The sequence below is a fragment of the Nyctereutes procyonoides genome, unplaced genomic scaffold, assembly GCF_905146905.1.
Source record: "Nyctereutes procyonoides isolate TBG_1078 unplaced genomic scaffold, NYPRO_anot_genome, whole genome shotgun sequence".
Taxonomy (NCBI): Eukaryota; Metazoa; Chordata; class Mammalia; order Carnivora; family Canidae; genus Nyctereutes; species Nyctereutes procyonoides.
The window spans coordinates 6913975-6937522 of NW_026575133.1; the positions used below are offsets into that span (position 1 = coordinate 6913975).

At 40.3% G+C, this 23548-nt stretch overlaps 1 protein-coding gene across 3 annotated transcripts in view; it reads right to left on the reverse strand.

Moving 5' to 3' along the window:
- ARMH3 (armadillo like helical domain containing 3) overlaps nucleotides 1-23548 on the reverse strand; it is a 187387-nt gene that overhangs the window by 28767 nt on the left and 135072 nt on the right. For 2 of the 3 annotated variants that reach the window (XR_008661181.1, XM_055300034.1), the window contains one exon: nucleotides 6061-6139. Coding sequence is in view for 1 of the 3 variants with exons in the window: in XM_055300034.1 (XP_055156009.1) it covers nucleotides 6061-6139 (79 nt within the window). In the remaining 2 variants the exon portion in view is untranslated. Of the gene's footprint in view, nucleotides 1-6060; nucleotides 6140-12962; nucleotides 13013-23548 lie in introns of all 3 variants that reach the window. The other variant, XR_008661180.1, reaches the window with a different exon arrangement.

The following is a 23548-nucleotide window of genomic DNA, read 5'->3' on the forward strand; positions in this document are numbered from 1 at the left end:
ACTACAGGCCAAGTGTAAGAAACTGAGTCACGGCTATCAGAGAAATCTTAAATCTCAGATCTCCAGCATGTGTCCCTGTCCAGGCTACTTTTGCATGGTGGTTAAGGCTCTGCTGCTCTAAGATGTAAAAACATCACAGGAGCTCTCAGAGTGGGCTACTCAAAGGTCTCAATTGCCAAGGGGAGAACTTTCTATCAGTAGCTCCCAAGTGAGCTACAATCACGGCTGCTCAGAAAGCCCTGCCTCATAGCTTTACAGCCCCCTTCTCTCAGTCATCCTCAACAACCAGTGATGTGCTGGCTCATGCACACTTGGCCTGTGAGAGCTAACAGTTAAATTTTCAAGCACTGTGAAAGCCACTTGGCTTCACATTGGTAGCCATGGTGGGAGCATTCACATCCAACACTGCAAATCTGCCCCCTTCCGAACACTCACCTCCTTCAGTAATTGTTACACATATACTAGCACATCAAGGGCCAACAGCTCTAAAGCTGAAACATCAGGCTCCATTTCCTCATAAGCCTTGAAGCTCTTAGGATTATCTCCCCTGAGATCTTTCCCTACTTCCTCCTAGATGTTCTCAAGTAATGGGCACCACCCAGGGCCCCTAACAATGTTTGCCCCATGGACCAGGGCTTTCCTTTTATTACTATCTCACTCCTCTCTGGGAAAATAAAGCTAGATTTTTTTTCAAGATTTTATTTATTTATTCATGAGAGAGAGAGACATAGCGAGGTAGAGGGAGAAGCAGGCTCTCTATAAGAAGCCCAATGCAGGACTCAATCCCAAATCCTGGGATCAGGGCCTGAGCCAAAGGCAGACGCTCAACCACTGAGCCATCCAGGCATCCCTAAAGCTAGATTCATTATGATTTCTAAATGCCTAGCACTTATTTGTAGTGGTTCTTAGGATCAGGAGAAAAATCAGAAGGTTTAAAAAAGATTACTAAGAGACAGACATATTAGTTTCCAATGTAACCTTCACTCATTCAGATGTGAAGCATTTTTTGTTTCCCTAATTTACTGTATTCCTACAAATAAGTCATATTATTTACTTTGTCATAATACTTTTGAAGATAGCTCTTGCAATATACATTATATATGCCTCCTCTGAATCCAAAATCCAAAGCCCTAATGAGAGTTGAAACTTAAAGAGATAAGGAGAGTAAAGCTCCATAAAATTCCTAAAGTAGAAAACTTATGAATGTGGTTATACTGTCCTGTGGTCCTGTGACATATGGGGATGTCAGCAGATCATCTTGCTGATTCTCCTGGAAAATTCCTAAGTTTATATGTAGGGAGAATTTTAGCCGACTCCTGCGCCACTTGGCTGAAAAGAAAATCAGCTTCAAGAGAGGTCTGTCCACTCCTAGAAATAGGATATAGAATGGTGGTTGCTGGGGTAAGGAGGAAGGGGGAAAGGGAAGTTACTGATAGGGCTTTAGTTCTATAAGATGAAAAGATTCTAGGGATCAATTGTGCAACAATGTGTACACATTAACACTACTGTACTGTACACTTAAAAATAAATGGTTTAAGGTGATAAATTTTGTTGTGTGTTTTTTACCAACATTTTTTTTAAAGCTTGGTTTGCCTATTAAGTCTCATCACATGCCTAGCACTGAGGGTGGTTCATAATGGGCTTTTGACGAACACTTATGAATTGAATCCAAAACAGTACAATTAGGACAGGGATGAGAGTGAGTACATTAGGGATTATGGAAGTTGTGATGACAATTTAAATGACTGAACAGTATTTCTAAGTCATTCAGCCTCTGGGTACTCTGTGACCCAAGTACAAGGTTTACAGAAACTCTGGGACTCTTCTCCCTTCTTTCTGTCCTTTTTAGATCCTGGCTTTGAGTACATTTTACAATCTATTCCTCTCCATTTATCCAATCCCTACCTCTACTCTTTGAAGGTCCACCCAATTCTTCTCATTTCCATATGGTCTTTCCTGACCACCACAACCTACAAGGATCTTCCTCTGATAGGAGCTCACATGTCCTACTGCTAGTACTGGTCAGCTATCGATAAACTGTCTTAAGCCACCAGTTGACTTTATTTCATCATTTGAGAACAAAAGTCCTTTATCACATTTCTGTAATCCTCAAATGCCTAGCAAATCTGAAGTACAGAGCAGGCACTAAATGCCAAAACACTGACAGCTGAATGAAGGCTAAAGAAAGCAAAGGCAGGGTGGGGGGTGGGATCTGAGTGGCTCAGTCCATTAAACATCTATTTTCAGTTGAGGTCATGATCTCAGGCTCCTGGGATCGAGCCCCGCAACAGGCTCCTTGTTCAGTGGAGAGTCTGCTTCTCTCTCTCCCTGTACCACCTCTGCCCCCACTCGTACTCTCTCTCTAATAAATAAAATCTTAAAAAAAGAAAGAAAGAAAGAAAGAAAGAAAGAAAGAAAGAAAGAAAGAAAGAAAGAAAGAAAGAAAGAAAGAAAAGGGTGGGCAAAACATTATTTGTGACCAAAGTCACAAAGTTGGTCAGGAATGAGACTAAAAGCTTAAGGAATCAGATGCTCAGAGAAGGTTTTAACTTGAATCCTAAACTGCAATTGTGTACTCTAGATATTCAGAGCTCTAGAGAATCTTCTGTAAAGTTCTACCATGAAGCCCTCTCTTACCTATTATAAATTTAGAGCTGGCATAAAGCAATATGTAACAAGCATTTGTAAACCAAAACAAATAGTGAATAGCCTAAAAGAAGCCCAAGATCCTCAATGGGCATTTTCAAAGTTCTGATGGCTTTGAGGAAAAGAAGTATGAGGTACTTACTATTCAAGGAGCTATGCCAATGATTCTCAAAATTTAGTGGGGGAGGTGTCAAATATTGGTTAGGAATTTTAAGAAAGACGGATTTTTTTAAGATTTAATTTAAAAAAATATATATATTTAAAGATTTTATTCATTTATTTGAGAGAGTGTGTGTGCATGCATACACACACACACACACAAGGGAGGGGAGGAAGAGAGGGACAAGCAGACTCCCCGCTGAGCACAGAGTATGGTGCCAGTGTGGTGTGGAGCTTGATCCCAGGATCCCAAGATCATGATCTGAGCCTAAGTCAGATGCTTCACTGAGTCACCCAGGTGCCCCTTTTTAAAATATTTTTTAAAAGTAATCTCTACACTCAATGTGGGACTCGAACCTACAACCCCAAGATCAAGAGTCGTACATTCTACCAACTGAGGCAGCCAGGTGCCCTAAGATAGACCATCTTTAAGGTGGGGGGGGGGGCGGGAGGACATATATAGAGAGACAAAGTACAACAATGGTTATAAGAGGGGGGAGGGGAATAGGCAGTTATTGTTCAATGTGATAGGCTTTCAGTATGGAATAATGAAAACGTTTTGGAAATGTGTAATAGTGATGGCTGCACAATTATGTGAATATATTTAATGCCACTGAACTATATACTTGAAAATAGTTAAAACGGTAAATTTTATGTATATTTTACCACACACACACAAAAAGGAGTTAAAATGAACAAATTTCACAATCAATGTCAGACAAATGTGATATATGTGTATAAAATATAAAAATGCATGCAGTTTATTATAGTAGATAATGCACAACCATTCAGTGACACTGAGGGTACTGATTGATTAAAAAGCTCTGCCCTCCATGAAGCCAATGAGAAGTAACAGAAAAATGTCATCTATCTTCTAGAAATATGAGAAGCAGCTCCAGTGTGAGAGAATGGGCTTTGTTTAGTAAGCAATACTGAATTTACAAACATCACCTTGAAATGCCTCAAACAAAGGCTGTGTGTCTGAGTCTTGTCAGAACTCAAAAATTCACAAATCTCTTGCAAGAACAAAATGGCAGGCAGATCTAGCAAAGAGCCCTCTCTTGTCTGCTATGCTATAAATTCCAGTTAACACCTATCCATGGTCTTCAGCTTTTATTTTAGGAGTACTTTAGAATCTATTTGGGGATTAAGTTCCTGGGTTTTTTCCTTCTAGTTTGCTACTAACAACTGCAGGGTCCTACTGGATCCCAAAGCCAGCTCTTTGGGAAGCTATAAATACACTCAACATTAAGTGATATTAGCATTGGTGTTCATAAGTGAAGGGAGAAAAGTGCTCCAACACATGTTGGAGATTAACAAGGCAAGCAAATACTTCTAATCTGATAGTGCTGAGAATAAAACCAAGTGCACTGTAATGCTGTCATTTAGCGTCCTTCCAAGTCAGTTAGGGCAGAGAAGCAACAACTATTTTGAGGGCAATTTTGAAAAGGGTCCCAGAATAGTATCACCCTTCCCCCACTCCCTAGGTGAAAAGGACTGCTAAGAGAGGTAGTAAGTGTACAAGAACTCTGGGAGAGCAAGGACTACACTTAGATTATTCACCACTGATCCCCATGACCCAGCACCACACCTTGTAAACAGCAGGCATGTAATTATTTATTCCCTAAGTAAATCTTTGAGAGCTGCTATCCCTTCCCCATTCTTGAACAGGGCTGTGTACTCTCCCTCCCCACAGAAATCACCTCATCTCTGGCTTGTGGATGTTTTTTGAGAGGCTCTTTCATCACTTCATTTAACTTTGAGAGAAGTTGGAGGAGGGTGAGGACACGTGCTTGCTAATCATCCTTTTCCAGATTGCCTCATGCGCCAGAATGGATTTTTATTATTGGTCTGTGGCTGCTACTGCTGTGGAAAGATTTCAGCCTGACCTTCCCAAGCTGCTGGGGAATGAATGTTGCACGTGGCTGACAGAGAAAATGTGTCCTTTTTTTTTTAAAGCTTTTAGACTAACCAGAGTTCACCGTGGAAGGAAAGTTACCCTTTCTTGAACCATACAAAACTCAAGTTGTTGAATTCTTTTACATAAAAATGACATAGTAAAACTGATCTGAACTGGTCCAACAGGAAAAAGGTAGCATCCTAAGCACCTCACAGAGAGCAGTGGCATCAAAGAACAGTACTCATGGAAAGAAGAAAATGAAAGCCATTTACGAAAGCAGTTTAAATAACAGGATGGGTTCTCACAGCTGGCCTCACAAAAGAGAACAAATATGTCAAAGGGAACAACTGATAGACAAATAGAGTCCTATCCATCTGGCTGAGGAAAGAGCCACTGGTGGGAATACTGAGAAGCTTGTCTGCCTGATGCCTCACTGAGTGAGCTGAGTAGCTTTTAGAAATGCTGGAACACATGCTCACACCATAGCTGATTGGCTCTACCAGCAAAAGACTCAGAGAAGGGTTATACTGATACACTGGCAAAAAGGGAGAGGCAGAGTGTGTTTTATTGGTTTGGAACTTACACCTGGACTCTCATCTCAACTCATGACTACCCTGGCCCTCCATCTCGGGAGTCGGGTAGGAAAGAAGGGAGATTATGTGAATAAGATGTTTCATTTTGTGCTTTTAAAAACAGGACTCAAGAATCTCATCCCAAACATCAAGTTCAATCCCGTGTCACGTTAATGCCCCATCTTTACTTTTACATAATGCAGAGCTGAGTGCAGGCACTTTGGGAGAAGGGGAAATCAGGCCAGACTCAAGGAAAGCAAACACATAAAGCTATCTGCATCTCCAACTTAGTCCATACCATAGAAAAACCTGCTCAGAAATAATTGCTCAAGGCAAATAGAACTCAATTACTAAGGAAAATCTGCCCTAATGAGGGCTCATAATTTAACAAGCCAAACAGCTTCAAATTAAGCTGAACTCAGGGTTTTTCTAATTGGCAGTTTTATCCATCTCTAAGTTCTCATTTCTTATTTCTAAAAATCAAAATGACTCTCTGCCTAAAATTTAAAAAGAAATGCCTATCACCCACTCTAAAATAGTAATTCGCTAAATTTTCACCTACATATCTTCTATAAAATTAAACGAACCCCTCAGATGGCACAAAAGCAGAAGCCATCACTCTATTTAAAGTACTATCGACCAATCCCTTACTAATTGCACTTAGAAGCCTGGTTCCTGCTACCAGAAGCTCAGTCACAGAATACCTCTGCTATCAAAGAGAGAACAACTGTTTGATCCCAGCCACCAACTATTAGAATCTCTCTGGGGAGGGTAGTGGCTTACCTGCTCCTCTGACAGTTGGGATATATGATTCACAGCAGCATAGGATTCAATTTTGGGGTTAAAGTGATTTATGATGGCTCTGAAAAAAAATAATTAACATTAATATAGCATCAGATGGAAGATGCAGATAAATGAGTTAAAAACAAGTATCAAGTACCCTCTAGTTTGGAGTATGAGTGTATAGGAGTGATTGTCAGGGGGTAACTATCATTTTATTGAACATGAGGTTACATGGGCTGAACTGATAACTCTGAAATAAGAAGGGTTTATAATTTATTATACAAAGAATAGAATCAAATGTCTCTGCTCTGCAAATTAACTAGGTTTATAATTTATTATACAAAGAATAGAATCAAATGTCTCTGCTCTGCAAATTAACTAGGTGGAAAAAAATTCACAACTGAATAAAAAACAAAACCACTCATCCTTCAGGCAAGAAACAGGACCCAGGGGGCTGTCCACTAGGGGGCCCTGGTGTTTCAGTCAGAAAGAAAAGTCGTTTGCTCTGCCTCTGACTTGGGAGAACAGGGCACTCAGTAAAGCTGGACCAACATACAGGCTAAATACAATCTCTGAAGATGAGCTTTATCAAAGCCTAGAACCAATCTTCTTATTGTTAGTTAATAATTTCAAACCAAAATTTTATTTCCAGCCATTCAAACCAAAATCTGAGTGTAGTTTTCAAACACTTCCTCTCCATCACCCTCATATTCAAGGTCACCAAGTTTTATCAAATCTAGTTCTTAAAAACCTCTGAAATCTGAAATGAAGTTCCTTGAAACCAATGCTTTGATGTATATGTAGGTCCTTGTCATTTCTTGCCTAGCATAGCAGTAGAAAAAGCACACATTTCAGCACTCTAATTCAGATTAGAGTTTAGCGTAAGTCCATACTGACAACAAAAATGATTACATAAATGAGAAGAGAAAAATCTTTCTAACAGAATAATTCTAAGTATATGTGTAGATACTCTTTCCTTTAGGAGGTGGAGCTTGGTTCCCACTCCCATTGAGGGTAGGGTAGACTTAGTAACTGATTTCCAAGAAATTGAGTAGTAAAAGGGAAAAACAATAACTTTACAGTAAAGAATCTTGGCAGATACTGTCTTATTAGCCAAATGATAAATATAAACATTGCCAGTGATTCATGTAGCTGTCATATAATCCCTGATATGATATTATGACAAGGGCACTTTACCTCTGTTATACACTTCCCAAAACCTACAACCTCAGTCTCATCATGAGGAAGACATGAGACAAAACCAGACTGGGAGCATTCTATAGGAAACCTGGCCAGTACTTCTTAAGACTGTCAAGGTCATGAAAAACTGTACTTGAGAAATTATCACAGACCAGAGGATACTGGGGGGACATGACAGCAAAATGCAATGTGCTACCTTGAATTGGACCCTGGAACAGAAAGAGAAAATTAATAAACTGGTGAAATCCAATTAACATGTGGAGCTTAGTTAATAGTAATGTATCACTGCCAGTTTCTTAGTGACGAATAAATGTACCTTGGTAATGTAAGATGGGGGAAACATGGTTGAGGGGCATAAAAGAACTCTGTGTATTATCTTTGCACTTTTTCTATAATTCCAAAATAAAAAGTTTATTAAAACGTGTGTGTGGCAGTGTAAGAGAAATCAATATTTTCTTTTAACATAATGTTGATAGTATAAAATTCTTGAACCATTTAATCTAATATGGGCAATAAAAGTATAAGCCAAACTTAAAAAAAAAAAAACATGGTTTGACCATTTGTTATTTTGGAATTTTAGGAAGCTACATGTCTCAGAGGGACAAAGTGGGAATAACACCTACCCTAGCACTAGTACAGTACCCAGGAATAGTACATTGTAGGCATAAAATAAATGTTTGTCGAAAGAGTGACTAAATCCTGGAGAATTCTTGCAACATTTATATAATAAAGCAATGTCAAACATCTCGCACAGTACCTGGCACACAGCTGGTATTCAATAAATATTCAATGAATGAATACATCAAACGGCATAGTAATGGGTCATGAACAGAGGAAAATTCTGGTAACTTATTTTTTAGGACTTCCAAGAGGGATAGAGATATTATCTGCAAGTTAGGTTGTAACTTGCCCTAAATTCGAAGTGGGAAAGGATGTGGACCAAGTTGGGGTCAAATATTTTTCTCGTTCAGAAGGTGAGGTTTGAGGGCACTGGCAGGGATGACAACAGTCCAAGAGCAGAAAGGAAAATCAGGAGCCAAAACCCAATAAGAAGATAGGGGAATAGGTTTAGAAAGGAATTGAGAATCCCTCAAACTTAGCAGCAGTACCAAGTTAAAGTTAACCCAGGGGAGAATGTGAGTCATAGGGTCTAACATCTAAGAGTGACAGGATCAAGAAAAGGAAATACAGTAACCAAATCAATCTATGACTAGACCTCAGTTATTTTAGGAAAAAGAATCTGAACGCTGTAAATACATTCATTTCATGATTTTATGGTATTTTTTTCTTTTGGGTTTTCCTTAAATTTCTTAGTAAAATTTTTCTGAAAAAATGTTTTTTAAAACTCCTGACTCACCTAAACTGGGATTGTTTGTCTTCATTTGCCCAGCTTTGGAGAACAGAGAACTCCAAAGTATCTTCATGTCTGTCTGGGTGGGAAAGTAGCGACCATGGTGGCCGAGGTGGCAACCCAGTGAAGCTGGTGAGGTCTGGACAATGAAATAATCCCTGGGAATGAAAGTGATGGGGATGCTATAATTCTGTTCCCTTTCTACCTGAGGAATTCTTGCACTAGCAAAGAAAGCAAGGAAGCAAAAAAGAAGGAAAAGAGAAAGGAGAAATGGAAAGAAGGAAGAAAGAAGACAGGGGAGGGAAAGGGAAGAGGAAGGAACGGAGGAAAAAAGGAATTGGGGAGAGAAAGGAAAAACCTGGGAAGCATTCTCCTCAAAAAGTATACTGATTTTCTTCCCTTCTCAAAGTTGTACCTATCAAGTGTCAGTTGGATCTACAGATGGACTAGGTAAGCAGGACATACATGTTGATACTGTTTGAGCATATTCATCCTGAGGGTATGACAGATATGCCACTCTGGGAATTTGGACTAAGAATAAAATCCTTCTCCAGCCTCCCCTGTGACACTCCCATCCCAGAGCCTAAGATCTCAGCAGGCAACTAAAGCCTCTCACTAGGCTTGCTGAGGGACTATTTAGAAACCTGAAAGAGTCTAAATCCAGTTAGCATTCTCTAACCCAGTACCCACAAAGGGCATAGAGTATAGGCCTCTGCTTTATTTTTCTTGCTGTTTCTTTAGGATAATTAAAAATCTGAATACTAATCTGATCTAATGGAGATGCCAGGCACAGGGCTCTAAGTCCAAGAGGTAAGAAAAGTTGTCTGACATTGGCTGTTCTTCTAGGCTCCTTTTTTTTTTTTTATTAAAGATTTTATTTATTTATTCATGAGAGACACAGAGAGCCAGAGACATAGGCAGAGGGAGAAGCAGGCTCCCTCTGGGGAGCCCAATATGGGACTCGATCCTGGGACTCTGGGATCACACTCTGAGCTGAAGGCAGAGGCTCAACTACCGAGACATCCAGGGGTCCCATCCTTCTAGGCTCTTTAGCAAGGAATTTCAGAGAGGGCTTGGAAGCTTCCTATTAAAGTTCTCAGGACTTTATACTGTTGAAATGGAAATTTGTTCTGAGATAGCAAAGAGATGACAAAACACTGAAACCAGGCTAAGTCCACCTACACTGAGTGACACATGCCTTTGCAGTGACTGAAATACTTAGCTTCTTCTTTCCCAGGAAGCTTTCAGCCTACTAGGGTTAACCTGGGTTGTGATTCCACACTGCCCCACCTGGCCAGGTCTTAGAAGAGGATTTAAGCCTGACGCTCTCAGTGGGAGAAAGACGATGTACTAGATTTATAGATGAGGAGCCTCTCTTCTTTCTTTAGGCTTCCCTTCCCACCAATATCATCTGCAAAAGGATTTACTACAATACATTCTGAACATTTGGGGGTGGGGGGAAGGGTTCTCCTCACAGATTCTAACAGTAGCTCTCTCATTTTACTGACCAAAACGTTAACAGGTAGCAATTGTCTAATGTTTAAATCTAAAATTCGAGTGTTTCACCAAGGAAGAAATGGCAATTTCTCTCTCTCTCCTTCTCTCCCTGCCTCCCTCTGTCTCCCTCCTTCTTCATCTCTTCCTTCCCTCTCTTCCATGTGAGGACACAAGGCAGAAGGCAGCTGTCAGCAAGCCAGGAAGAAGGTCCTCACCAGTAACTGACCTGGCTGAACCTCGATCTGGGACTTTTGCCCTCCAGAACTGTGAGAAAACAAACTTCTGGTTTTTAAGCCATTTAGTCTATGATATTTTGTTATGGCAGTGGAAGAGATTAATACATAGATATTCTCCTCTCCATAGCACCCTGGCACTTGGGCAAAGCAAACTTCAAACTAGAGTCCATCTTTAGCAAACAGTAGAGTGGATAAAGTCTGCTTCTCATTCTGCAGGTGACTTCCTCTCTTTTAACCCTTTATATTGTGGATTATTATTTCCTTCCCTTCTAGAAGAGGATCCTGAGTTTCCTATGCCACAAAGTTCTAATCACAAGTGCCACAAATGTAGCTACATGGGTTACCAGTTTCCCAGGCGGAGTGAGCCCTTTAGCCTTTACTGAGTGAGAAATAGAGACTTTTTTTTTTAAGATTTTATTTATTTATTCATGAGAGACAGAGAGAGAGAGAGAGAGAGAGAGAGAGAGAGAAAAGAGAGAAAGGCAGAGGGAGAAGCAGGCTCCATGCAGGGAGCCTGATGTGGGACTCGATCCCAGGTCTCCAGGATCATGCCCTGGGCTGAAGGCGGTGCTAAACTGCTGAGCCACCCAGGCTGCCCAAAACAGAGACTTTAATAAAGAAAAATCTTGCAGGGGTTTCTGAATGGCCTGTGCCATAGAGAAGACACACATACACAGAAGAAAGATTATGTCTGAAAAAATAGGATGGGCAGCAACATACTGGCTAAGAAAGAGATAATCATTTTTCCTTTCATTTGCATCTTGAGATTTTCATCTAATCACAGCCTTTCAGGTATTTTTTTTTAAAGATTTTATTTATTTATTCATTGACACACAGAGAGAGTGACAGAGACACAGGCAGAGGAAGAAGCAGGCTCCATGCAGGGAGCCCGACATGGGACTCGATCCTGGGTCCCCAGGATCACACCCCAGGCTTCAGGCGGCGCCCAACCGCTGTGCCACAGGGGCTGCCCCAGCCTTTCAGGTAGTTAAACAAAACCTATCTTATGCCCGCCAAAAGCTTTTACACTAAAAAGTATTTTAGAAAAAGAAACTTAAAAGGAAGAAGAGGAGAAGAAGAGGAAGGTTTGAGTGGCAAACAATGAGAAAACACAGTCATTATGAAAAAATTAAGGTATGACAAATATGCCTCCCAAAAATTTCTCTTTGACATAGGTGGCAAGAGAAATGGGAAAGAATAGTCTATTCAGGAAATAGTGCTGGGAAAACTGGATATCTATATCCAAAAGATTGAAGTTGATCCCCTACCCCATACCATACACAAAAATTAACAAAGAATGGATTACAGATCTAAATGTACCATCTAAAATCTATAAAAATCTTAGAAGAACACATAAATCTTTGCAACCTTGGATTAAGCAATGATTTCTTAGGATACCAAAAGTGAAAGTGACAAAAAGTAGGAAGATTTAAAGAAATAAGGCCCAAGGAAAGGGAAAGGAGTCTGGAAGTAGAACTTTGTGGGGAAAGGGAATATAATTTCTAACCAAACCTCCACCTTTTTTTCCCCCTTCAGCTTTATTCAAACTGAACTAAATGCTCTATGAGAGCAGGGACCAAATTTATTTTGCACACAATATATTCCTAAGACTTCAGCAAAATGCTGGGCATATTGAGAGATTTTCGTTTTTCAAAATGAATGAATAAATCAAAGTCTAAGATGGTTTTTGTTCAGTCTCACCACAAGTAAGGAGGTCCATGATCACCACCTAATTCTCCAAAAGTATGAAAATAGAAAAATGTTTTATTCCCCATCCCAAGAGAAAAGATGGCTTGGACGTGAACAGCTATCCTTCAAAGAAGGAACTAAAGTCACTGAAGACAAATAAAGCTTTCTCTTCCTCTTAAGTCTTACTAGGAGCCTAGAGAAAAGCTTTCTGGCATTTTTTTACTAAAATAATCTAGTATCTTCTAAGGTAAGCCTAATTTTTTGTTTGTTCGGGATGAGGGGAGATAGGAAAGAAGTGTGGGAATATGTTATATATTCTGTTACTGGGTCCCCTAATGCCACTGAATTAGGAAGTCCCAAAGGGGAAAGGCAAAAGAAACAGAAAATGTCATAGTAGGGAAACTGCTGAAGCCAGCCCCAGAGACATAGCTCTGTACCCAAAGCACCTTTAAGGGCAAGAATCTGGGCCACCCTCTAATGCAACTGCCTGCTACTGATTGCCCAAGACAGGGGTCACTTATACAAACTGAAGCAAAATGAAGTGGACAGATGGAACAGCAAGGCTGAGCCACAGACTGGCTAAGGATTTCTTGGTCCATTTTTAACTTATTCTCTCCGACTCATGACTCTGCAAAGCAGCTTTCTTTTCCCTAGTGCTGGGTGGATGATGGCTGAGACACACAGTAAATGCCCAACTTACCCAAGAAATACAGGGGAATGTTACCTTAACAATGTAGGCAATGTAGCTTAAGAGAAAATGTAGATTCTTCCTCATATTCAGAGGGAATCTAAAGCAAATCTTCCAAAGATGCAAATTTTCACAGTCCCAGCTATCTCCCACAGACAAAAGCACCCAAAGGTCTTTTATGAAACAATAAATAAATAATAGTTTCAACCAGAAGTCCAGAACATGGTGATTGTTTCCTTACCTGAGATATTTGAAGGAAGTAGCCTATTTCTAAAAGCTGCTATGTAAATCCTACAGGCAGAAAGAAAAACAGGGAAAGGCTGTTTACAGGAAAAGTTTCTGCAGCTCTTATTACAATGAGGGAAGAAACGTAACTGGTATAATTCAAGATGGTACACACTGAGAATATTCTTAAAAGTTTCACTCCAAAATTATCCCTATAAGGCTACCAGATTTACATTAAAGAGTCGATTATGGGTACATACCTGAAGTCTGAAAAAAATAAATTTGGATGTCAAGCTCCAACCTCATAAGAATTATAGTTCTGTATTTTCAAATACTTGCTAAACATGTACACATGAACATTATGCTTTTGCTTACATGGCTTTCTTCACAAGGAATGCTATTTTTCTTTACTCCTAAGAAGCATAAATCCTATTTTTCCCTTAAAGGCCAGTTAAAATACCACTGCTTCCCAGAACAACATGGTACATATAATACAAAAAATAAGGCTCTAGCGGCAGTAGATCCAAGGTAAAATCCTGGTTCTTTCACTTCTAAGTTGTATGACCTTGGGCAAGAGACCACTCTCTCTATTACCAGTTTCTTCACCTTATTAGATTTCCTTTGCAAAGCTTTCCTCTATGTTTTTCTATATATACCATCTTGCTTGACCAAACAGGAACTTTTTACTTTTTTTACAAGCAGTCCAGATATAATATACTACAGATATATTCTCAGATATTTGGGATTAAAGACAAGAAAATCATATTTATAATTGCTTCTACCTGGGAAATCTTCAATTGTACAGGTAAAAGACTGGTTTCTGAGAAGAGGTAAAGGTAGGACTGAGTGGTATGTGGCAGCAGATAAAATGGTTCATCTGAGATTATTTAATTTTTTAAAAAAGTTTATTTCAAAGCGGTCTCTACATCCAAGGTAGGGTTCAATCTCATGACCCCACGATCAAGCATGGCACACTGATTTAAAAAAAAAAAAAAAAAAAAGCATGGCACACTGAGCCAGGTGAGCATCCCGAGTTATTTAATTTTAAACTACCCTTTCTTTTCACCTTCAGAATTGCCTCACATACTCCCATTTCATGCAGTAATAAGCTTCCTTCTTCATGGAGTCAATGAATCTTTAGCCCATCCAATTCAACAACAATGACAAAAAAACAATTTCCCTTGATGCCTGTTAACAGCAGTGCATTACAAGCCTCAGAGACTCTACTGATTAACATTAAGCAAAATAAAACCTCAAATAAGAATACCTTCTAACTTTTCACTTTGAAATGATCTAGTCAAAACTTCAGCAACTGACCTGTTAGGGTTGTTTCTAACTCATCCCCTACATGCTAGGCTTTAACCCTTTCGTGTCAGTTATCCCCTTTCTTATACTGCTGTTCCAGTGGCCCCTCTTTTCAGAACCAGAGACACAAACATGGGTTCATTTCAACCGCACTAAAGAAGGCATTTTGGCAACCATCAGGAAGGATGAGCTATTGGCCACTGCAATCTAGTTGTTTGCTTTACCCAAAGATCCAACTATGTAAATTGGCCTACTTTATTACTAAAGAGAACTTAATTTATTTGTGTACAAAAATTTATTAGTTGAAGGCACTGGAACAGAAAATGTGTATCATTGACTGTACCACGGTAATCCTCATAGTTCAACCTAAGGAATGATTTGAATTCAGCAGGTGAGAAACCCAGGTGTCATACCAGGAAGTTATTCACCTGCTGGACTACATTTTCATCCAGGCACGGCATGAACAAATGAAGGTTCACAATTCATCAACTGGAGGGAAACAAGAAAGAGTTAATGTGTGTGAAATGTACATGCACAGAACCTGAGGGGCAGTTGCCTCATTTTCTGAAGCTGTGTGCATGACTATGCATTTTGGCAGTTCGGGCTTTCTACCTTGATGCATGACTTTGCCCAATGTAGGTTTCCACCTCATCACCTGCTGGAAATTAAGCAATTGGTTATAGCTATTTTGCTTGAAAAATGAGCTAATCTCTAGCTACTGTGGCCCCAAACCATAGATTAAAGCCAAGTAAGATGCCATGGGCTTTACACTTTGGCTAAATTATCTCCTATAGCTCTGGTATGAGAGAGGAATGGAATTCCTTCCTACTTTAGATACCAGCCTGATATTTTTCCACTGTTTCTACAATCACAATGAATGTAAATGGAGAAGAACCAACCACTGGAGTAAAATGGACCATCTACATTTCCATAAAAGACATCACTTAATCCATTCCCCTTAGGAATGTCTACTGTTTATTAAACTTTTCCCTTAATAAATGAACAGAGGCTCCAAAACTTTCCTAGGAATAAAACACCTACAAGATTAGCCAATCTCTACTCCAGATCCCATTGCTCTGTGCTTCAGATTCTCTTGCACCATCTCTAGTTGCAAGCCAGGAGTTGCTAGCAGAGTTCCTGGGGATACAGAATACAGACCTTGATAGCCTTTACAATTACGTTAGCCCTGGATTTCCTATCTCCAGAGGTAAGGCCCCTCTACACGCTCAGAAACATCTAGCAAATATAAAGGAACAAAATAAGTCATGTGAAAGGGTCTATTAAATTTTCTGTCTCACTTCAGGACATAAGAAAATCCTAATATATATCTGGGAGGGTTTCTTTTTTTAAAATAAATTTATTTTTTATTGGTGTTCAATGTGCCAACATATAGAATAAAACCCAGTGCTCATCCCATCAAGTGCCCCCCTCAGTGCCCGTCACCCAGACTGGGAGGGTTTCTAAGGCAGTGGGAATCAGTTCAAAACCCCAATAAGTGATCTAATTTTAATTAATGGTGAACTAATTTTAATTAATGGCGAAAGTTCCAATCCCTTGAATGTGACTCAAGAACTTTTAAAAACCTGGCATGAGCCAAAACACTGAAATATTTTAATTACATATCATTCCCATTAGCCCAATTAATCAGCTTATTATAAGATATTTAACCTTTTTTTTTTTTAGATTTTATTTTTAAGTAATCTCTACACACAACGTGGGGCTTGAACTCATGACCCAAGATAAAGAGTCACACACTCCACCAACTCAGCCAGCTGGGTGCCCCAATAAAAAAAGTCAGCAATTGACTAACTTAGGTTTCTTTCCCTATTACATCAAAAGCAGAGGGAAATTGTTTTAGTGGATCACATGCTGCTAAACTGAAGAGAGAGGGACACTTTCTGTGGATCCCATACTAGTTAGAGAAAAAGAGGCACATGGATCCCTAACTAAGTTAGGAGAGCTGTGCATATGCCTCAGTGGTGGGGAAGGAGGGCTGAGGAATCTCAATTGGACAAAGGAGAAAGAAGACTGTCAAGATTTCTGAGTGGTCCCATGTGGGCCATATGGACACCATACTAGTAAGGAGCAGTCCTGATGTTCATACACAGGAGAGAGGGAATGGTGGCCATATGGATCACATACCAGTTTTCAAGTGCTCCAAGTAAAGAATGAAATTAAAAGACATGGAAAGAGGTTTATGTTCCATCCCAGGGGGACCTTTTAGAACTCCTCAGGAAAGGCAATCAGCGAGTCTGCCAAAGTAATTAAGCAAGTGAACATTTACCATAAAGCCCACATCAGTTAAGTGAACAGAGATGAATCTTATTACAGTGCACTGTCAGTTCTGAGCCTGCAGGTGCTAACCGCTGAGATGCGGTGTGACGCGGCCCTGTCTGTTTGCCTGTCCACTGTGACGGAGAGCTTCGTTCACCCTTCCCTCAGCTCTGAAAAAGCAGGCTGCTTTTTCACTGGCTCTGGCAGTGCTTCTGTTGCCTTCAGAAAGGCCCTAGCACAAGTGGTTCCTCTAAAGAGCCTAGGTGCAAATAGTGGGAACAGGTGGCTTGAGGAGGGAGCCCTGAAAGAGAGGTGTAGGTGAAATTTTGGGGAGCTGGGTAGCAGTCCGGTAAGATAAGGAGAATGAGATAGTTTAGTAAGTTGAGAAGTAAGGGAAGAATAAACAAGCTGCTCAAAGTATTGAACCATTCTGCTTAAGTGAGGTTGAAAGTATCTCCCTCACTGAAAAGGGAAAAAGTTAAAATATCTTGCAAAATATTTTCTCCACAGGAAAAGGAATGCTACTGATGAATATTGCTTTTGCAATGTTAATGGCAGCCTTAATATCAGCTTTATTCATGAGTTAACACCAAAGGGGGAAGAGCCAGATTTTCTCAACAACCCCGTCAGTATCTATTATTGAACAAAATTCACCGTTTGCTAGAGGAAATGAGTATTTATCAATTATCCTAAGATTTACAAACAGCACCTGGTGCACCATTTGGCCCTATTTCTTTGTGCAAGTAAGTATGCAAGTCAAAAGAAAAGCCCCCAACTGACTGAAGTGCAGCCTCCTGGGTCAGAGACCCAGACAGCTTCTATCAGACAGAAACCTCACAGGAAGAAGGCTTTAAGAGTACCTGTGAGGACAAATTCAAAAATCATATAACATAACAACAACAACAACAAAAAAAAAACAAAAAAAATCATATAACATTTTCAAAACTCATCAAAGGCCATGTGTCTATCACTCAGACAAGTGGATAAAAACAGACAACTAAGTAGGTAAGGCCCCTTGTTCAGAAACCAATAAATCTCTAACTCCTTAGAGAGGAGGTCTGAAAGGCATTTCTGGGAAACAGATAGGACCAGCCAACTGAGGAAACAAGATGGCATGGGCTGGGGCAGAAACTAACAGAGGTCTCAAAACACACACTTGAGGGATGCCTGGGTGGCTCAGTGGTTAGGCGTCTGCCTTCGGCTCAGGTTGTGATCCTGGAGTCCCGGGATTGAGTCCCACATTGGGCTCCCTGGGTGGAGCCTGCTTCTCCCTCTGCCTGTGTCTCTGCCTCTTTGTGTGTCTCTCGTGAATAAATAAATAAGATCTTAAAAAAAAAAAAAACCCATACAGTTGAGCAGGCACTCCTAGGTCTGAGCTTCTCTATAGGCCCAGAACAGAAGTAAACAAAGCTGTGGTAAAAAGTGATTTGCAATCTTACTTTCACCACAGCCCTTTGCAACAGGGCCTGCAGCTTCCTTACATTCAAAGGCAGTGGGAGGTAGGAGAAGGAGGGGAGACTAGAGGACTACTACACAGACCCAAGCAGCGCTGCCCAGGAGAGGACTTAATGTGAGGATAAATTTGGGGCCTGATTCTCTGACAGCACCTCCAGTAATAGCTAGTAAAGCAGTAAGAGCCAGGGTGAGAGCCAGCTCCAAACATTCATCATAATTGTGCAATGAGTTGACGGCCTTTGGGGGAGAGTCTATAAAATTCCGGAGTAAGAAAATGAAGCCCACATGGAGAGGGTGAGGCGGTTGGCTCTGGCAGACTGTCTCTCCGGAAGGCTGGGTATAATTGTTTTATGCTCACAAAGAAGTTATTAGCTGTTTTCTCTCCAATATACCAGAAATAGCTAAAAGATTTTCCCCTCCTGAAAAGGTGATGCTACCAGAAGAATTTAGTTTGAAAAGCGATTACAGAACTTTATCCTATATGCACCATTTTAGAAAGAGAACTTCTCTCTTTTCTCCCCCTCCCGTATTCGTCAAATTGACTTGCTTTACCACACAGTGAAAGAACACTTTGTCCCTAGAAAAAAGGATTAAGGTATCTGAAGCTAAGAGTTGGCTGGCAGACCCTGTGACTCAATAGTTCAGTTTGTATGAAAAGATTTGAATACCTACTGCGTGCAGGCAGTGAGGGAGGTGAATGAAATTTGACCGGAGATAGCAAGGAATTTACAGGCTAATGGAAAGACAAATACCACAGACACTTTCATTAAGATGTGGTAAGGGCTAGACAGACAAAGAGCAGACAAAAGGTCTCGTAGGACCACTGAGGAGGGATATTTTGCCCAACCTAGGAGCTTAGGAAAGGCATCCTGAAGGAAATGGTGTGAATGGAATTTTGAAATATTAATTTATAAGGTGAGACGGTCCTGGTACCTTTGCTTAAATGGATGGAGACTAAAATCTAATTTTTACTAAATTAGACTACAGAAACCTTACTAGGTAAGTTAAATTAGGTTCATGCATTCAAAAAACAGCAAATTTCTCCAGTAAACCAAAGAGAAAAGTTAGAGTTTTCCTTCCCAGCCTTGTTTTAAATCTTTTCCGGCAGGATCCTTTTGTGAAAGCCATGAGACCTTTGCCTGCTGGGGTCTTTTTTGCTCAGTGCTAACTCAAAGATGCTCATGGGGATGGGCTATGGCAGGTTCTGGAGCTCCTCTCTGCTAAACTAAGTGTAATCACAAAGCAGCTAAGTTGAAGGCAGGGCTTTCAGTCTCACATGGGAGTGAATGGATCTCAGCTGTGTGTGCCCACCCTCTACAGTGTCAGTCTCCAGCTGGTGATGCAGCTGCTTCACTTAGAGTCACACTGAAGCCTCTATTCTCTGATCTCCACCAAACCATACTGAAGAGACTAAATAAATGGCTCTGCTTTGCAGCTGCCTGTTAATTATAACTGCTTCCTTAGTTGTCTTTTGGCTTCTTAAATAATATACATTTGGGAAGGTCCTCTGTAAGAAACACACAAGAGAACTTTTAACCTCATGAAGAGCCAGAAAAAATACCTTACTGTCAAGGGCAGTAAGGCATCCAAACATCTAGAATGGCAGCATGTGAAACGCATCAGGACACACAGATTCCTTCAGCAGGGCCTCTAGCTTATATAAAGAACAGTAGCCTATCACTCAGCCAATGAGAGGATTTTTTAAGGCATTCTGAAAATCATCTGTAAAATTCAGTGAATCTGAAACATAAAAATAGCATTAATTGCTTTGACTTGTTACTTAAAAAAAGGGAAGAAAAAAACAATGCATAATATTATCAATAATTCATTTCAAAGTGGCTTTAGTGGTCTCAAAGCCCCATTTCATATAATTAAAACCTTTTGGCTATCTTCTTGTTACCCTGGAGGGAACTAGAAGTCAGTAAATTCTACTGTGTTGGGATAAACAATTCAGTTCATCATTAAGAAAGGGGTCTGTCATTCTGGTAATTCCAAGTATACTTCCTGGCTATACTGGGTTAGTTCAGGAGCTGCCAAGACTGTCTTTCCTGTTGTCTGTTAAGATCTGAGCTCCACAGGCATAACTGGGGAGTACAGAGGGAGAGCTCTACAACACTTCTTAGGCATCTCAATATTCACTTCCCCAGCTTAGGACCCTTAGGTCAGTTGATAATTCTGGGAGACAATAAGGCCTTGGAAGATGAAACCATTTATTCCAGCCATCCATTTATTCATTCAACCAACATTTATTGTACCATACTGCACTTTGCTAGGGGCAGAGATAACAGAAGTAAAAGAAAGCATGGTTTCTATCTTAGGAGCTCACCATCTAGTGATGGATATATATATACAAACAGCCATACCCGTGTGGTAAGTGCTCTAAGAGAAATGTACAAAGTCCTACGGCAATGCTGGTGTGAATCATCCGGCCTCAAAAAATCCAGGAAGCTTTCAAGGAAGGTGACATTGGGAGTAGATTTCTATCTATCTATCTATCTATCTATCTATCTATCTATCTATCTATTTATTTATTTATGATAGTCACACACAGAGAGAGAGAGAGAGGCGCAGAGACATAGGCAGAGGGAGAAGCAGGCTCCACGAACTGGGAGCCCGATGTGGGATTCGATCCCGGGTCTCCAGGATCGCACCCTGGGCCAAAGGCAGGCGCCAAACTGCTGCACCACCCAGGGATCCCGATTTCTTTTTTTTTTTTTTAAGATTTTATTTATTTATTCATGAGACACACACACACACACACACACACACAGAGAGAGAGAGAGAGAGAGAGAGGCAGAGACACAGGCGGAGGGAGAAGCAGGCTCCATGCAAGAAGCCTGATGTGGGACTCGATCCCCAGTCTCCAGGATCACAACCTGGCTGCAGGCAGCGCTAAACCACTGCGCCACTGGGGCTGCCCCCATCTGGAGTAGATTTTGAAGCAAAAGTAGGATTTTGTTAGGTTAAAAGAAGAATGGGAAAACATCCTAGGTATGAAATTTGAGACTCTGTGGCTAAATCTAATTTGGCCAGATCTTAGGATAAATGGACAGTGATAGTAAATAAGGTTATAAAGGTAGGCTAGGGTCAAGGTGTCATGTGAAGAAGTTTAGACATTATCCTATCAATGACAGGGAATCACACAAGATTTAAGATGTGGTGATTTGGGGCACCTGGGTGGCTCAGTGGGCTCAGCATCTGCCTTCAGTTCAGGTCATGATCCTGGGGTTCTTGGATTGAGCCCCATGTTAGGCTCCCTGCTCAGTGGGGAATCTGTTTATCCCTCTCCCTCTGCCTCTCCCCTCACCCCCCGCTCCTGCTCTCTCTCTAATATAAATAAAATCTTTTTAAAAAATACCTAATAAGTGTTCTTATTTTTTTTTAATAAGTGTTCTTATATAAATAAGAACTTGTGATCATTTGGGCAAGTTTCTCAAGGAAATATATCTAGGAATGAAATTACAGTGTCATGAGGTTTGGATAACTTGGACTTTACTAGATATTGCCAAACTGCCCTCAAAGTAATGGTACTGACATAAACTCCCAAGAGCAGTGTAAAGACCTGAGCTTCTGAAATTCAACTTTAGTGACAGAACAAACTGAAAAGTGGCTGCTATGGGGGAAGACTAGAAGAAGCAGAGAGGAGTTAGGAGGCTCTTGTGATGTGAGATGTTATGAAGCCTTAAACTAATATGGTGATTGTATAAATGGAGAAGAATCTACTTGAGAAATATTTAGGAGGTAAAGGTGAAAGAACCTTCTGACTGATTGGGTTAAGCACAGGGAAGACTCTAAAGCAAATTTAAGATTTTTACGTTAAGCAGCTGAACTGATAATGGTATCATTAACTGAGATGGCAAACATAGGCGATCGTTCTTAAATTGTGGAGGGAAGGCAATAAGGCATATTCTTTGGAATGACAAGTTTGAGACGCTTGTGAAACCTCCGGGTAGGAAAAGTCAGTTATATGCCCCAAGAAACAAGGTAGATATCCTTCCCTTAAATTAATTCTATATCTGACTTTCTACCTGTCTAGACTAAAACTTTCAGCCTAAGGCGGAGCAAGTAGGGATGAAAGAAGACAGCTTCATAACACTAGACCTCAAAGAGCTACCAAGCTGTGCTTTAAATGTTGTTACTAAAGGGCAGACAATCTGACATCCTGTTTGACATAGAAAAAAAAAAAACCCTTAGCTCTTTTGAGTGTATTCTACTCAGATACACTTGAGATTTTTCTATAATTTGCTGTTTTGAACTCCTTGCTCTTCCAGATCTATGGAAAAGTGCTTTTTAAGCAAGAAGGAAATATTACTGAGAAGTTATGATGAATACTTGTCCAGTCTCTGCCTAATTTCAACAAAGTGTGAATAGAAGCTCAGAAAATGGGATAATAGCTGTGAACCAGCAGTTTCATCCAAAGGATACAGGAACAGTTGGCAATCTATTATACAACCAGTGTCAGGCCTGATCTTGGAAAATGCAGGGTTAAAAACCTGGAGTTATATTGTAATAAAACAATGTGTTGGTCTCTCTTTCTTTTAAAAGATTAATTGATTTGAGAGAGAGAGAAAAGAGAGAAAGAGTGTGCACGCACAGGAACGGGGGCAGAGGGAAAGGGAGAAAGAATCTCAAGCAGACTCCCCAAGGAGTGCCAAGCCTGCCATGGGGCTCTATCCACAATCCAAAGATCATGACCTGAGCCAAAATCAAGAGTTGGATGCTCAACAGACTGAGCCATCCAGATATCCCTGGTTAGTCTATTTTTAAAAAGAAAATAGAGTATGTATAGATTAACTACAGAAACCAAGTTAAAATGCCCCATTTCAAACCCTAAGGTGAATAAGGAGTCAACCATCCCCACACCTTGCCCTACAGTGTGAGGATGGGTGTTAGTCAACCCATGATGTCTAGAATAGTTCTAGAAGATTTATATGTGGCTATTTAGCACTTGAAATGTGGTTAGTGCAACTGAGGAACTGAATTTTTATTGTAATTAATTTAAATGAAAAAAACTAAAGCAGCGTAAAATATTCCATTAAATACAGCCTTGTTTAGGAAGGACTACATTTCACTTTAATCACTGCATTATATAAAATATTATTGCTAAATATTATTGCTGTTATTACAGTGCATGTCAGGCATGTGCGCTGTTTCTAGTATTAGTAATACATGCATTACCAATCTAGTTGATGTTAATGGATTCAGTTCAAATAACTTACTATGCATGGATTTAACAATGTAATGTATTTATTTAATATTTTATGCAGACATGGGGATCCCTGAATGCTCAGCGGTTTAGCACCTGCTTTTAGTCCAGGGTGTGATCCTGGAGTCCTGGGATCGAGTCCCTCATCGGGCTCCCTGCATGGAGCCTGCTTCTCCCTCTGCCTGTGTCTCTGCCTCTCTCTCTCTGTGTCTCTCATGAATAAATAAATAAAATCTTAAAAAATATATATTTTATGCAGACAGCATAAACTAGCAGGGTTTCTTAACCTTAGCACTACTGATATTTTGGGGCTGGATAATTTGTAATGGGTGGCTGTCCTGAGCACTGTAGAAAGTTTAGCA